Genomic DNA, 13,289 nt, shown 5'->3' with positions numbered 1-13,289 from the left:
TGAAACAAGGCACCAGTACAACCACTTCACCGGGGTTCGCCTCCGTGGTCACCCTTCCAACTTGGAAGGGAGGTGAGGGGTTCAAACCTCCACCTTCTCGGGGATGGGGGGTAGGGACGCGTAAGTTTCGAGAGTGGGTTGCGACTCCCACGCACGAGAGAGTAGAGACAAGTCTGAAGTGAGTGTAGAGTAGGCGTAGAGTAGGACTGACAAAAAAAAAAAAAACAAGGCACCAGTACTTACAAATTCAAGCCCTGTAACTTGTGTATTATTTCATTACCTAAGCATAAAAGAGGAGGTTCTATACCTTGGCAATTACGTGCAGTTAATATCTCTATGTTTTGATCTGTATAGATCTTTTGATCCGAGTAAAAATTGTAATACTCGGATATCTGAATTGCTTCGGAGAATAATGGACCATTGTCGAGAGCCCCAACATCAAAATGGCCCGTGCATTGAATGAATCAAATTACAATGAATTTGCCCTCAAAGCCATGTGATATCAAGCTATTCCAGCTGCCGGGGCCAAAAAAGAAAAAAATCGAACTGATTCTCATCGATTGCAAATGTGTAATGCTAGGATTTCCTTTTCTCCGCGTTTTCTAACTCCCTACGCTTGATGAAAATTTTACTCCTACATACGTGTATAAGCTGTCATGAATCATACAGCATGGCTGCCAAGCTGCGTACGCCCAATGTGTGACAACCTTGATGTCGTAATGAGAGGCGCTTCCTCATCAACTTTGGAGTCAGAGCCTGACAAACTCCCGGCAATGCCTCTCTCATTGTCATTGTCGCTGTTCGGTACATATATATCAGATGACTTCTTCTCCAGTTTCCAGTCCTACACAAACAAGACCATACATGCAAAATTGTCAGCATAGCAGTGTTAAGATGGCGATCAGGCACAGCTGAACAGGCCGGCGACCATTACTTCTTTTAAATGAAAAGGTGAATTAAATCGAAAGATCATATTATAATCCATAATAGTTCGTTGGTGGCTGAATCTGCAGGGAGGAGTGGGGAAGAAATATGGTTTCACTGAAGTAGAATCAGCATTACACAGTAAATGATAAGCTACCCGAGCAACCTCCTAATTACAGCCTAAAAGCTTCGATGAATGAATAGACAGCAGGTACAAGGCTGGTACAAGGCTAGAAACAAACAATTTATCAAGAGAAACAACGGATTATGAATACATGACAACAATTCAATACCAAACTACAAGAGAGGATTGAGGATGACAACCAAGACACTCTGGACGTGCACAAATGGTTCTCAAACCATTCAGTATCAGGGCATGAGAATTGGAGTTTTGCACCATAGACGGAAAATTGTAAGCGGCAATACAGTGTGTAGAGCAATCATTAAACTATGTTTTCAGAACAAAATCCACCAATCCTTGGTCACTAAGTTTTCAAATTAACCCCGAAGAATGCAACATTGAATACAGTTTCACCTCCTATCTTTTGGCTCAAACCAGTCAGATATACCAATGCAAATCATCTCTCAATTTGAAGCACTGACATGAACATTGGATGTAATGGCTGATTACATTAAAGAGGTAAGTTACATCGAGTTCAGAATGGAACCCCACAATAATAGATACATACGAGAAAACCAACCTTTCCCATTCTTTCAGCAATACCATCGGAAGGTGCTTGGGAAGCGCGGACATCCTTCACCTTAATGTAATTGTACATAACAACACCGCAAAGAGCTACAGCAAACAAAAAGGTTTTACTGCGGTTAATTCACAAGCACATATTAGGTGCAAGAATAATGCTAATCTATATCTTGATTGGTTTGAGGTGAAAACACTACCAATTGCATAGCCGACTATGTTCAGCCCTGTAATAGTAGACTCTGGAAACACTACAGTTGAAAGCGCAATCAATATCCAATCTTTTAGGACACCTGCAACCCGAATAGTGACTGCACCAGTTCGACCGATAACCAAGAAAATGGAGAAGTTCAAGGCTAGAGCACAAAGAGCATTGGAGAAAAAGATCCAGAAGTTGAATTGAATCTGTGAAACTTCCATTTCTGGCTGCTCGAGTAGGTACCAAGGAATAAACAGGAAAACGAAACTGCATTGACAAAAGTATGAACTAGTGAGTAACTTTTGCAATCAGATTCAGATGTCTCTCAGTTCTTCTATGTGGCGAGAATCCATAAATGTAACAACAGGATTTTCCCTATGTTAGGGGCAAATTTACAAAAAGAAACAAAGAGAGCAATCCACTGAGCACGAAATGAGTCATTGGCATATCATCTAGACATTCTTTATAAAGACTTTATAGCAAGTATGTTCACCAAACAAAATGGGGAATGCTGAACCTTGATAAATCACATTTCTTAAAAGTTGTTTAGTTGTTCATACAAAATATCAGAGAAGGTTAGTTAGATGACAATCTTTCTAATAAAGCACATCCGTCTTCTCTTTTTTTTATTTCCCTATATATGCATACTGCAGCAAGCCCCAGAAGTCCTTTATTTCTGAAAGTACTATATAAGCAATAAACGCATACCTGCATGGAGCTATGTAATATAAGCTGGTAATCGGATTTAAAGTCAAGCCCTTCTTCTGTAGGAGGACTTGTGTTAAAACCAGTCTAAGCGCTTCAGCAACGATGCCCGTAACCTGGTAAATGGTCCCTATCACATTAAAATGAATTTCCCCATAGGAGGAAATGACTACTCCAATGCTGACGAGCACCATGTTTGAGAACACGTCACACCTCAATTTATCCGTCCCACACAGAACAGCCATACAGAAAGTTGCCACTGGCACTGTACCAAGAAATTGCAAATAAGAAGCCAATTAAGAGCAAGCAAAACATAACAATAGAGAACTTCCTCACATACTTAGGGCTTTTAGCATCTGGATGAAGGCTACTGAGATATGCAAGAAAGCAGTGTTACCAAACCTGCAAGTAGGAAATGAAGAAGAAAGCAATCACTAAATGCCTAATACAAAATGTGAAGTTCTCTGTGTATGTGAGAATCACACTGCAAAGATTTTTGTGCATGAGAGAACTCACTATCAGGTTCCATCTCTCCATGCAACTACCAACTATCTATAACAAAAGCAAGGAAAGAGTCCCTAAGGAAAATGTTTTTTCTAACATTTCTGTACCTAGTCAATATAGAAAGGGAAAAAGAGAAAAAAAAGAAATAGAAAGTACATCGAGAAATACTATTGGTTTTCTTGCTCAACTAAGGTCAACCCTGCAAGTAGTAAATGAAGAAGACAGCAATCACTAAATGCCTAAAACAGAATGTGAAGAAGTTCTCGGTGCATGTGAAATTAAACTATAAATATTACTATGCATGTTAGAACTCACTACCAGGTTCCATCTCTCAATGCAACTACCAACTATCTACGACAGAAGTCAGGAAAGGGTTTCTAAGGAAACTAGTTTTTTAAGGAAAGGGTTTCTAAGAAAACTAGTTTTTAACATTTCTGTCCCTAGTCAATTTAAAAAGAGAAGAAAAGAAAACCCTGAACATGCACTCAGGACTGCTAATCGAAATTAAAAGCACACCAAGAAACACTATTGGTTTTCATGCTCAACTGAGGTCTTAGTCACGACAAATGGCTGTAACACAAATTGGTGAATTTGTGGTGAGGAAGATGTATCAACTAAAGTGAATACTAAGAAGAGGACTTTTCTAAAATAAGACTTAATGATAAAGATACTTCCGCCAATTATGGTTGATAGGATTATGATCCGGATTGTAGGAGTACATCATGATCTAGGATCCAATTGGCATAGGTCAATGACGGTCAGTTAAAAGATAACTAAGATTGGAATAAAGTGAGATGATGAATAGAATCAGAATAATACTCCAAAGCCCAAACATTGTAGCATCATTCATTCATGCTCAACCACATAATATTTAAAAATTGAAACTAAATTTCACATTGCCTATGCATTACATCTTAAAACAAGTTTCTCATTGACAAATTAGGTTGGCTGAAGAATCTGTCCTTAGGGAGAGACCTAAGGTAGGGACCTTCTTCCCCTCCTATTCTTTTGTCCTCTTCTGCAAGCCGGTGATCTCTAGGCTTGGTTCCTTCGACTAGGTATGCTGTACGTAGGCAGCAGCCAACTGCAATCCCTCTCTTGTCTACAACGTTCTCCTCCCCCTCTGTCCCCCTGTCTTCCTCTACTGCCACAACGTGCCAATGTTTCTCTTAAGTTTTTCTTGGTTTTTTTCCCTTTTGAGTGCTTAACGGAAACAAGAAGTTGCGATCCATGAAACAAGTGATCAAGATGATGTACTATTATAAAGATTTGGATTTGGAGGGGTTTCGACATTGGTAAGCAGATGATTTTGATGAAGAAGAATGTCATGACAATGCCGATGAACTCAAGGACAATGAAACCTTTTTGAATTAGTCTACGGTATATGTTCCCACAAAGAACCAATGTCCATAGCTGATGTGGAACATGCTAGATTTTGTAGTTTCTGTTTTGATTTTGGTTGGACATGTGGTTCTCAGTAGCACTTGCATGTCGTGACAAGAATGGAATGTCAATGGGAGCTAAGTTTAGCTATCTTATTTCTTGGAATAACGTTTTCTTTCAATTACTTAGTTATACTTAATTTAAAAAGGGGGAATTGAATAATATGTGACATGACCTTGATGCCTACCACAAGCTTCCATATTATGCGGGTGACTGCATGGAATAAAGTTTGGACCTCAAGTTTTAGGCCTCAATTTGATGAAAAAATAGGATCTTAGAATCCTTGATTGGACCTACCATCAATTCTTGAGACACCAAAAGTCTACATAGGATCCCGATGTAAACAAGCTTAACTGTATTATTAACCAAAGAAGTGATTCTACCGAAGCATATTCACATGCAACAACATGGCGGTCTACACACATCATTACTCTATGAACTCATTCAAGTGATAGTAGACATTATACATATGGTTTAGAAAGGCATAAACCCAAGTTCAACACTGCTAATCTAGAAACTGGTTTGAGCATCAAGACGATGAGCTTAAGTTTGTCCACCAAAAAAATTCCTATTCTATCTAGAATGCCAAAGGCAGATATGTTTATATGCCCTAGTAAAGATTCTTTAGATATGAGTAACAGATATAATGAATTTTACTGCACTTCAGTTTGAGAGCCTCAGAAAAAGACATCATACACGAGGTGATGCTTTATCAAGATTGGAAATGAAATATGTACTTATCATTACCAAGAATGAAGCCCTCTAAATCTACATAATGCTTACCAGAGACTAGCAGCAAAGAAGGCACTAATTGGGATTACGCAAGTTGCATATCTGCAAAACAAAAACAAGTTTCATCATAGAGGATTCATAAATGAACATGCCAAAAGTAGATATTAGACCCAAAAGTCAATGAACCATACTGCTTACATTTCAAATGTCATTTTGACAGGAGATACAACCTGCAAAACAGAAAAAGAGAAAAAAAAAAAAAAAAAATTAATAGAGCACAGAAGGCAAAACATAATGAAAGAGACATCACCTTGGAAGATGCATACCTTTAGAACACGAACAAGAAAGAAGGCCACAGCACCAGAAAATCCCATATGAATCATGGTAAGTGTAATGGGAAATGGAAAATTGAAGTACTTTGGAGAAAGTACCCACTGCAAAAAGACTCATATCGTCATGCTTAAGAACTTTAGGAGAAAAAAAGTATACTTTTCAAGTTCTATTCAACCATATAGAAAAACTCAACACCAAAACAAGAATGACAATGCAGGTTACCAAGTGAACAACGGAGCAGTAAAAGAAGGGATTGTCATGACAGAGATGAGATATTATCAGCACTGGCAGGCTTATTTATAAGATTGATTTAATCTGGCTGAACAGATTGTTCAATGCGAAGGAGTATACAGCATATCAAACTTTATCACAACTACAAATATTGGATCTAATTCATCCAGACTTTAGTCGTCTGTGCACAAGAAAGTCCACCACGAGTTTAGGCTGACTGCTTGTTAGCCCAGTTATGATATATCTAAACCAATGGCAACACTTAGAGGTGAACCCTGGAGCTACTTGACCAAACTATCCTTTGAAGTTTGCACTAAATTAATCCAACGAGAGTTTCACACAGCACAGCAATGGCTCCACCATGTACTCTTCAAGGACCCGTGTGGACCTTCTGAAGAAAAAAAGAATTGTCCATGTGGAAAAAACACACTATGCATTACAGGGAGCTGAAAAATCAAACTATTCACATAGCACTTCATCAGTCCAACATCATCTGCAATATACCATCAACTTGCGAGGAATGGGAAGAAAACACCCTGAACGAGACACTCAACATCTGGTGAAACGGAGCAGAATGATAATAGTTTATATAATTATTAAAAATAACCTTTCACACAACAGTTCTACATTTTAAATTCTATTCGTCATCAAAGTGGACTAGAAAGAATTCTATTTGCAGCTAGCCAGTGTACCCACCATACAAAGAATGCGGATTACCTTGTTATACAATATCACTCCAGATGAAAGGAGAATGTATATTAGCAGGTACAGATATGTCAACAAAAGCGGTTTGCTGATCATTTTGCCTTGCACACCCTGCATCTCTCGGGGAGGAAAAGAACACTAATGCACTAGCATCTCCCGGAAGCAACAACCGACGCTCAAGCTAGACAAGCCCAAAGGTCGCAGCAGAAGTAGCTTTCTGAAACTTGATGATCACGAGCTGCAATCGAGAAGTGGAAACGAAAATGAGCTAAACTCAGTCGCATGGCCACGTCAAGAGCAAGGACTGCTTGCTTTTTTGCCAAAGGACGATAACAAATCGCGATTCGGCAAATCAAGACATGGAAAGAGCCTCAACCACGCTCGCAGGACGAGTATCACTCAATCAAAGACTGCAGAACAGGGAAAATCCAGAGAATACGCACGGCGTCTTCGATTAACCACACGGACTGAGCTCAAAAGAGGCGCGACTGACCGCACGCCGACCTGAAAAGGATAAAACAGCGAAAACCGAATCGCAGGGACGAATGCCGCGACGAGGATCCCGATCGCGGCTCGGACGCGGCACGAGCCGAACGAAACCGAATCGAACGCGCAGCCGAGAGGGAAGTAAACGGGCGGGGAGACGCACCTCGAAGCGGAGACGATTCTTCGCTCGGCGTGCTAAAAGAGAAGGAAATCCGAACCGATCTAAAACCCCGACCGCGCAGCGGAGCGCGCCTCCTCGGCCGGACGGACGGACGGACGGACGGCGCCGGCGAAGGATAGTCGGCTTCCGAGGACGGCGGAGATGGATGGAGCGGCGAGGGCCACCGCGAGAGTGGAGCTTAAATTCGAGGGCGAGGTTAGCGAAGAAGAAGAAGAAGAAGAAGAAGAAGAAACGAATCGTTATAACGCCCGGGCGGAAAGGAATCCCGTGTTGGAGAGCGCGCGCGCGTGGGGGCAATAACGCCATGAATCGCTGAAATTTCCATCTGTTATTGTTATTATTATTTTTATTTTGGCAAATGAGGGCCTCAACTCTTTTGTTTTTTCAATCGAGTACCTCGATCCGAGAGAGACATCCATTGAATGGATTGCCGTGTCGTGTCATCTCGACTGGCTTCAGTTGATCTCCATTAAAATATCAAGTGATGAAGAGGGAGAGAGAATATCGACCGAGACGATCCTATTCCCTATTCCTAGCCAATACGCCTTTGCAAAACGTGACATCAAATGGCGAATGGGGAAAGCTGATGGCTTGTTAATGACATTAGTTCATCGAGGGATAGTTGAGTCAAATTTTGAAAAATCAAAGGATTTGATTGACAAAAGAAAGTTTTAAGTGCTCCGTTGTGATTGTGATTGTGATTGTGATACGAATAAAAAAGTACCTAAATGTCATTATCCTGTGCAGTGTGACAAGTGTATCTAGTGTTAAAGAAAATGAAATATTTAGAATTATTCTATTCATTATTACATAATATTTTCAAACTCATTTTTCACATTTTTGGGGTGTGCACAAATGATATTTGTATGTATGCCCGATTTTGTGGAAAGTGAGGCCATCGAGGCCTTTCCTTTTGGTGTGCCTCATTCCTCTATACATACATCACTCCTTTCAAACTCTTATGGATCGTTCTATCTGGTAAACGGCAAACCTTAGACCGCATGGTCTGACTATTTTGCTAAATGGTCTCCAGATAGAACGGAGCATGTCCCTCGGATGTTTCCCATGCACGAAGGACACGGTCCGGATGTTTGGCCCGGATGCATGTGTCACGGTGCGGGTGATGTTTCCTCGTGCAAGAAGGACGTGGTCTGGACGTTTGGCGTTCACTGTTGCAGCTACCAACCTGCCGTTTTAGACTCCCCTCAGCTACCATAACCCTTTTAAAAGGATTACTCTTCCACGTCCAAGAGCCATCTGATTTTGGCTTTGACGCTCGAAATAGAGAACTGGAATTTCTCCAAACCTTCTGTGAGCAAGCCTGTGTCAGCGTAAGTTAGGACATGAGAGCATGGGCCAAACTTGCTTCGCTGATGATGCTCTGTTTACTAAGGAAAGATCCCGGAACCCATCCGTAAAATCGCTCTTCTTCTTCTTCTTCTTCCGACAAACACCTTTCTCGGTTCTCCTCGATGTTCCACCGGAACCTATTCATCTCTGCACTTAGTAGTATCACACGATGTTTCAGCATACGGAGGCATCGAACGTAAATCTGATTTAGTTAAAGAGTAAGTCACCCTGCTTGGAATGGAGGCGAAGCTGCCGACCTTGTTATGTACTCGACGGCCTAGTCCTTCATAGGATCGGAAGTCTGTTCTTTCCTTCCCAGAAAGAGAGGAAGGTAGTGACCCGAGTAGATAGAAAGATGTTGTGCTCGCGCTTCGTATTCATAATTTCTGCAGACGTTCGTGCAGGTCTCCTCACAGTGTACCGGGGCTAAACATCAGTTCAGATTTTATGAAAGTTGATCTCCTGACTCGATGATGCCAAGGTACATTTTTGAAGATGGCAGAATCTCCAAAGATGGCTTAAAACAATAACAAAGAATCATCCGCCAAGAGAAGGTGTCGAGAAATTTACCATTGATGAACGGCTGATCGATAGAACTCCGATTTGCTGACTCGGTTGTAGATTATTTAAAGAAGCCGGCAGAGCTTCGACCCACGGGATGAACAGGGTAGGTGAAAAATGAGGTGGAGGCCAACATTCCCCTTTTTCTTCTCTTTTGTTTTTTCTTTTTTTCCTGGTGAACTTTAGGACGCCACTGAATTGACTATTTATATACAATCAAACCACGAACAGAGTTGAGACGATCCATCATGGTGAATTCCTCGCTGACCAGGAGCCATTTGCTCGCTTCATCCACCAGTCAAGTTCTCGATATCCAATAAATAAGTGCCTTTTGGCTTGGTATTTACTCACAGAGAGAGAAGTCTAGCTTTTCTGAATAAGTTTGTGAAAATGACACTACAAGTGTCACGGCACTGCTATAACTTTCTCTCTCCCATATCATTTTAAGTTTCACTCGTGAAAATGAAAAAATGATCATTTAACATTTTTTTGGACCGACGTGACTCATTAGCAACTTGACTCGGCATCCATACCCTATGCGATGAGCATGATTTGCCCTAATTTGAAAGCCTAATCCAACCAAATTGACCAAATCCCCCCTTCTTCAACCCCAATTCAAAACTAGGCAATTTGGGCTAATCTTTCGAGGTGAATCTTGCAATGGGGAGTTGGAGCTTTGTAAGGAATTAATTCCGTGTTTCAAGAATAGATGAGCGAAGGCTTGGACGAGAATGGTGAGCTCTTCAAGAGCGCAAACAAAAGCTTAAAAAACATGGCCTCTTGGTTCCTCTTCTCCGGCACTTACTCTAGGCGAAACTGGAGCTTCTACCGCCGTCGTTGGAAGAAAAGGTGGATGTCTAGGGCCTATAGGAAGGAAGGAATGAACCAAGGCTTGAATGAGAAGAGTGAGATCTGATCTCGAGCAATGGAGACGGCGAAGACGAAGATGGCCGGAATTTCCAAGTTGGCTTTTCTTTTTCCATCAAAAAGCCACGTGAATTGTATATAATTAATTAAAAATAGCCACGTTGGAATAAAAAACTAATTAAAAAAGGGTCAGACTTTATCATGGGAGATGCTTAAAGTTGATAGTTTCTCCTTTAACACACTTTCGGAAAAGAAGATATATTTCTTTCTTTAGTAGCTGAGGTGTGAAAAAGAAGACGAGGTTCCCGGCGCCTCGAAATCAGTACCGTCATCAAGAAAAAGCCCCACCGATGCAGTCACGAGCCTTCCTCAAAAACTACTTTTTCAACAAAATGCTTTCGTCAAAGTCACCTTTTTGATCATCATCTCAACAAATTTCAAGAAAATTCACGCACTCGGCTTTTTAAGTTTCGTCCAAGTCGTTTAATCCTTCCAAAACCTCTTTGAACTCGACAGAACTGCTCTCTATCTTTCTCAGTTTCCTTAGTTAGTACAGCTATTTTTGTTCCCATTTTGGAAGCTACTGGTCCGCAACATATTCAGAGAAGCATTTCAAGGCTCTGGCTAGACTGGAGGTCATCTCGCCACCATTGATTTGCTGGGCGGTCTCTTCTTACAGTAAACGTTCTCGGCCTTGCACGCTCTCCACTTCTTTTGGCAGGGAAGAGTGAAGATTGGTAGATCACGATCCTTGCAGCTTCAAAGCTCGTCCCTTTTGCTCAGTCGTGCAAGGAAAAATGCCTTGGGTTTGATGTGAGGGAAGCGAGATGGAAGGTGGGGATCGTGTGCTTGGATCGAGGTTTCTTGTGCCAGCAACTTGACGTCGCTGCCTCTTGCTATCTTGGTTCAAAATCGATTCTTTTTTTTCTCCTGTCCGTGCATTGTTGACTTTTCGGCAAGCTGGGCTTCATTCAATTTCAAGAAACAATGTGGCTGTTGCTTTGTTCAGCAGGAATTCCGGAGCTGTGTTTAATGTCGGGGGAAGAAAAAGACAAAGCAACAGTATGATTGGCTGGAGCATATGAAGGTGACAACTTCTCATGGTTCTTTGAGGACACACCCTCGTCCCGAAATGTCTCTGTTTCAATCCAAGATCGAGCAGGAGCAGCCTAATGCTGCCCGGACTCCATTGCGCATTCTCTCGTTTTCCTCCCCTCCTTTGCCGCTTAGCAGCGGTGGCTACCAAGAACAATCAACACCATCATCTTCTTCGAGTAATAAAATTAGCCCGGCAGTTTCATTCTTTATAGTCGTCTTTGCCGTTGTCTTCTTCATATCTGCTTTTCTCCACTTGCTGATCAGATTCCTCACAAAGAATAGATACCCTCCACATATCCCTGAATCTAATAGAGACCCTCAGGGCTCAGGGTCTAATGCTTTTCAAGGGCAATTGCAGCAACTGTTCCATCTCCATGACTCCGGCCTCGATCAAGCCTTCATAAATTCTCTTCCCGTCTTCCGGTATAAGGAGATCATGGGTCTTAAAGAGCCGTTCGACTGTGCCGTTTGTCTCTGTGAATTCTCCGAACAGGACGAGTTGAGATTGCTTCCGCTATGTAGTCATGCTTTCCACATCGATTGCATAGACACATGGTTACTTTCCAATTCTAGTTGTCCTCTTTGCAGAGGGTCACTGTACGGGCATGGGATTGCAATCGAAAACCCTGTTTTTCATTTCGATGAGCCGCGGGAAGAAGATGGGTTGCCTGCTGCTGGAGAGAGTGGGATACCTCCTGCTAGGAAGCCAGAAGAAAGTAGTATCCTTTCTTCAAAGAGGGTATTTTCGGTTAGACTGGGCAAGCTGAGAAATTCTAATGGTAGAGCTGAACGAAAGATGGGAGAGGCTAGTACCAGTGGCAGTAAGCTGGACTCAAGGAGGTGTTATTCGATGGGTTCGTACCAATACGTAGTTTGTGATATGGAGTTGCAAGTAGCCTCGTCCCCAAACCGTGGGGACGGCGGCGGCGGCGGCGGCAACGGCAGCAGCCTGGGAATCACAAAAAGGAGCGGTGGACGAGAAGGGAACTCCAATTCCGATGCTGACACTGGGGAGGGGAAGAGGATTAGCATCGGGAATAGAGGCGAAAGCTTTTCTGTTTCCAAGATCTGGCTTTGGTCTAAGAAGACTAGAATCCCAAGTCCAGAAAGTCACATAGGCAGTGCCCCCCTCGCTTCGGGTTCGCAATGGATCGGTAGATCTCAGGTCACATGAGCAAGGTATTTACTTTTGTGTATTATTTTCATCTACATCACTACTTGTCATATGATTCGACACGTGCAAAAACCTTTTTCAGTTAGTTTTCATTTCGAGCTCCGCGTGCATCGCAAATGTCTCTGAACGATGCTGCTTCTCTGTACACAAAAGATTTGACTTCACTCTGCTTTTGAGTGAATTCTCATGCGCCGCGGGATCCAAGGACAACCCTTTTTGCTTACGAATTTTGGGGTTTCTTGCTTCTGAGCATGAAGTCCTTGCCTGCGGTGCCTATGCTCATCATTCTGAGAAAACCAAACACAGAACATTTGCGGAAGGTCTCAAGTCCCAACCACGTCGAGTAACTTGAAAGCACATTGTCGTGCCAAAGTCACGTCTTTTATTGGCCCCCACATTGTTCATGTATGATGCGAAGAACAACGAAAAATGGAATTCCAAGGCAAATCGAAAGAATAAGAGAGGGAAGTCAAATCAAACTTTGCTTTTGCAGATTCCTCTAGCACTCGCTTTAGATAAGAGGCGAACAATTCTTTTGATCTTGATCTCAAAGAGGGCATGTCAAAGCCCGAATAATGAGGGTGGGATCCTAGAAAAGCGCTGCTGGGTGGCTCTCGCTTTCCAATGATGCTTCATCATTCCTCCTCCTTCGCATGACAGAAAATTGCTTGCGGAGTTGACCCGGAATCCTTCGATCTTCCCACTACAGAAAGGAAAAAAGACAGCAAAGATCAGCAGCTCCTCTTTCTTTCATTCTGTGGAGAGCATTACCTAGAGTGCGCCCCAGACATAACTGAAAAGCAAGTTTACGGGTCGTGCGATCCTCGATCTCGAAATTTGACCGCTCGCACTTTTGTCTCCCCATCCCTTCACGAACTAATACGACAAACTGTGATCGGGTCATACTTACAATTAATAAGGAAGTGTCGCATCGGCTTGTAAATCATTCTCGGTGTACCTAGCCGCTGGCATTCTTCACAAGATAAATATTCCTCCTTTTCTTGGCGAAGACCATCGAATAGGCCGGGTACAACTATAACAATTTTCCTCGAGGATTCTACTGATATGCATCACACGACAAATCAATTCAAGATAA

General features: G+C 42.2%; 2 protein-coding genes across 5 annotated transcripts; one reads left to right on the top strand and one right to left on the bottom strand.

Moving 5' to 3' along the window:
• Positions 1-423: 423 nt before the first annotated feature.
• LOC104434075 (probable sugar phosphate/phosphate translocator At3g17430) lies at positions 424-7,431 on the bottom strand. 2 transcript variants are annotated; one of them, XM_010047030.3, is made up of 10 exons: positions 7,126-7,431; positions 6,489-6,714; positions 5,534-5,641; positions 5,406-5,437; positions 5,259-5,309; positions 2,869-2,930; positions 2,532-2,793; positions 1,825-2,090; positions 1,626-1,720; positions 424-844 (listed from the first exon to the last, which is right to left on the bottom strand). In XM_010047030.3, the coding sequence occupies exons 2-10, from the start codon at positions 6,591-6,593 to the stop codon at positions 662-664; spliced, it is 1,164 nt and encodes a 387-aa protein (XP_010045332.1). In that variant the 5' UTR covers positions 6,594-6,714; positions 7,126-7,431; the 3' UTR covers positions 424-661. The 2 variants fall into 2 exon arrangements, with proteins under 2 accessions (XP_010045332.1, XP_039159817.1); XM_039303883.1 differs by lacking the exon at positions 7,126-7,431 and adding an exon at positions 6,920-7,117.
• A 2,790-nt stretch (positions 7,432-10,221) lies between these two features.
• On the top strand, positions 10,222-12,380 carry LOC104434074 (RING-H2 finger protein ATL47). 3 transcript variants are annotated; one of them, XM_018869282.2, is made up of 2 exons: positions 10,222-10,755; positions 10,934-12,380. In XM_018869282.2, the coding sequence occupies exon 2, from the start codon at positions 11,003-11,005 to the stop codon at positions 12,191-12,193; it is 1,191 nt and encodes a 396-aa protein (XP_018724827.2). In that variant the 5' UTR covers positions 10,222-10,755; positions 10,934-11,002; the 3' UTR covers positions 12,194-12,380. The 3 variants fall into 3 exon arrangements, with proteins under 3 accessions (XP_018724827.2, XP_010045331.2, XP_010045330.2); XM_010047029.3 differs by having other exon boundaries at positions 10,931-12,380; XM_010047028.3 differs by having other exon boundaries at positions 10,222-10,825; positions 10,931-12,380.
• Positions 12,381-13,289: the final 909 nt, after the last annotated feature.

This window comes from Eucalyptus grandis, chromosome 2 (assembly GCF_016545825.1).
Source record: "Eucalyptus grandis isolate ANBG69807.140 chromosome 2, ASM1654582v1, whole genome shotgun sequence".
Classification (NCBI taxonomy): Eukaryota; Viridiplantae; Streptophyta; class Magnoliopsida; order Myrtales; family Myrtaceae; genus Eucalyptus; species Eucalyptus grandis.
Note: the sequence above shows the minus strand (reverse complement) of the source record. Positions and strands in the feature narration are given on the sequence as shown.

What these genes read in the sequence shown, in the direction of transcription:
- LOC104434075 (XM_010047030.3), bottom strand. Translation starts at nt 6,593, where the DNA reads ATGCAGGGTGTGCAAGGCAAAATGATCAGCAAACCGCTTTTGTTGACA. An exon ending in GTCAAAATGACATTTGAAAT is followed by an intron (nt 5,310 to 5,405) that starts GTAAGCAGTATG and finishes TTTGTTTTGCAG; the next exon opens with ATATGCAACTTGCGTAATCC. An exon ending in CCAGATGCTAAAAGCCCTAA is followed by an intron (nt 2,794 to 2,868) that starts GTATGTGAGGAA and finishes TTCTTGGTACAG; the next exon opens with TGCCAGTGGCAACTTTCTGT.
- LOC104434074 (XM_018869282.2), top strand. Translation starts at nt 11,003, where the DNA reads ATGAAGGTGACAACTTCTCATGGTTCTTTGAGGACACACCCTCGTCCC.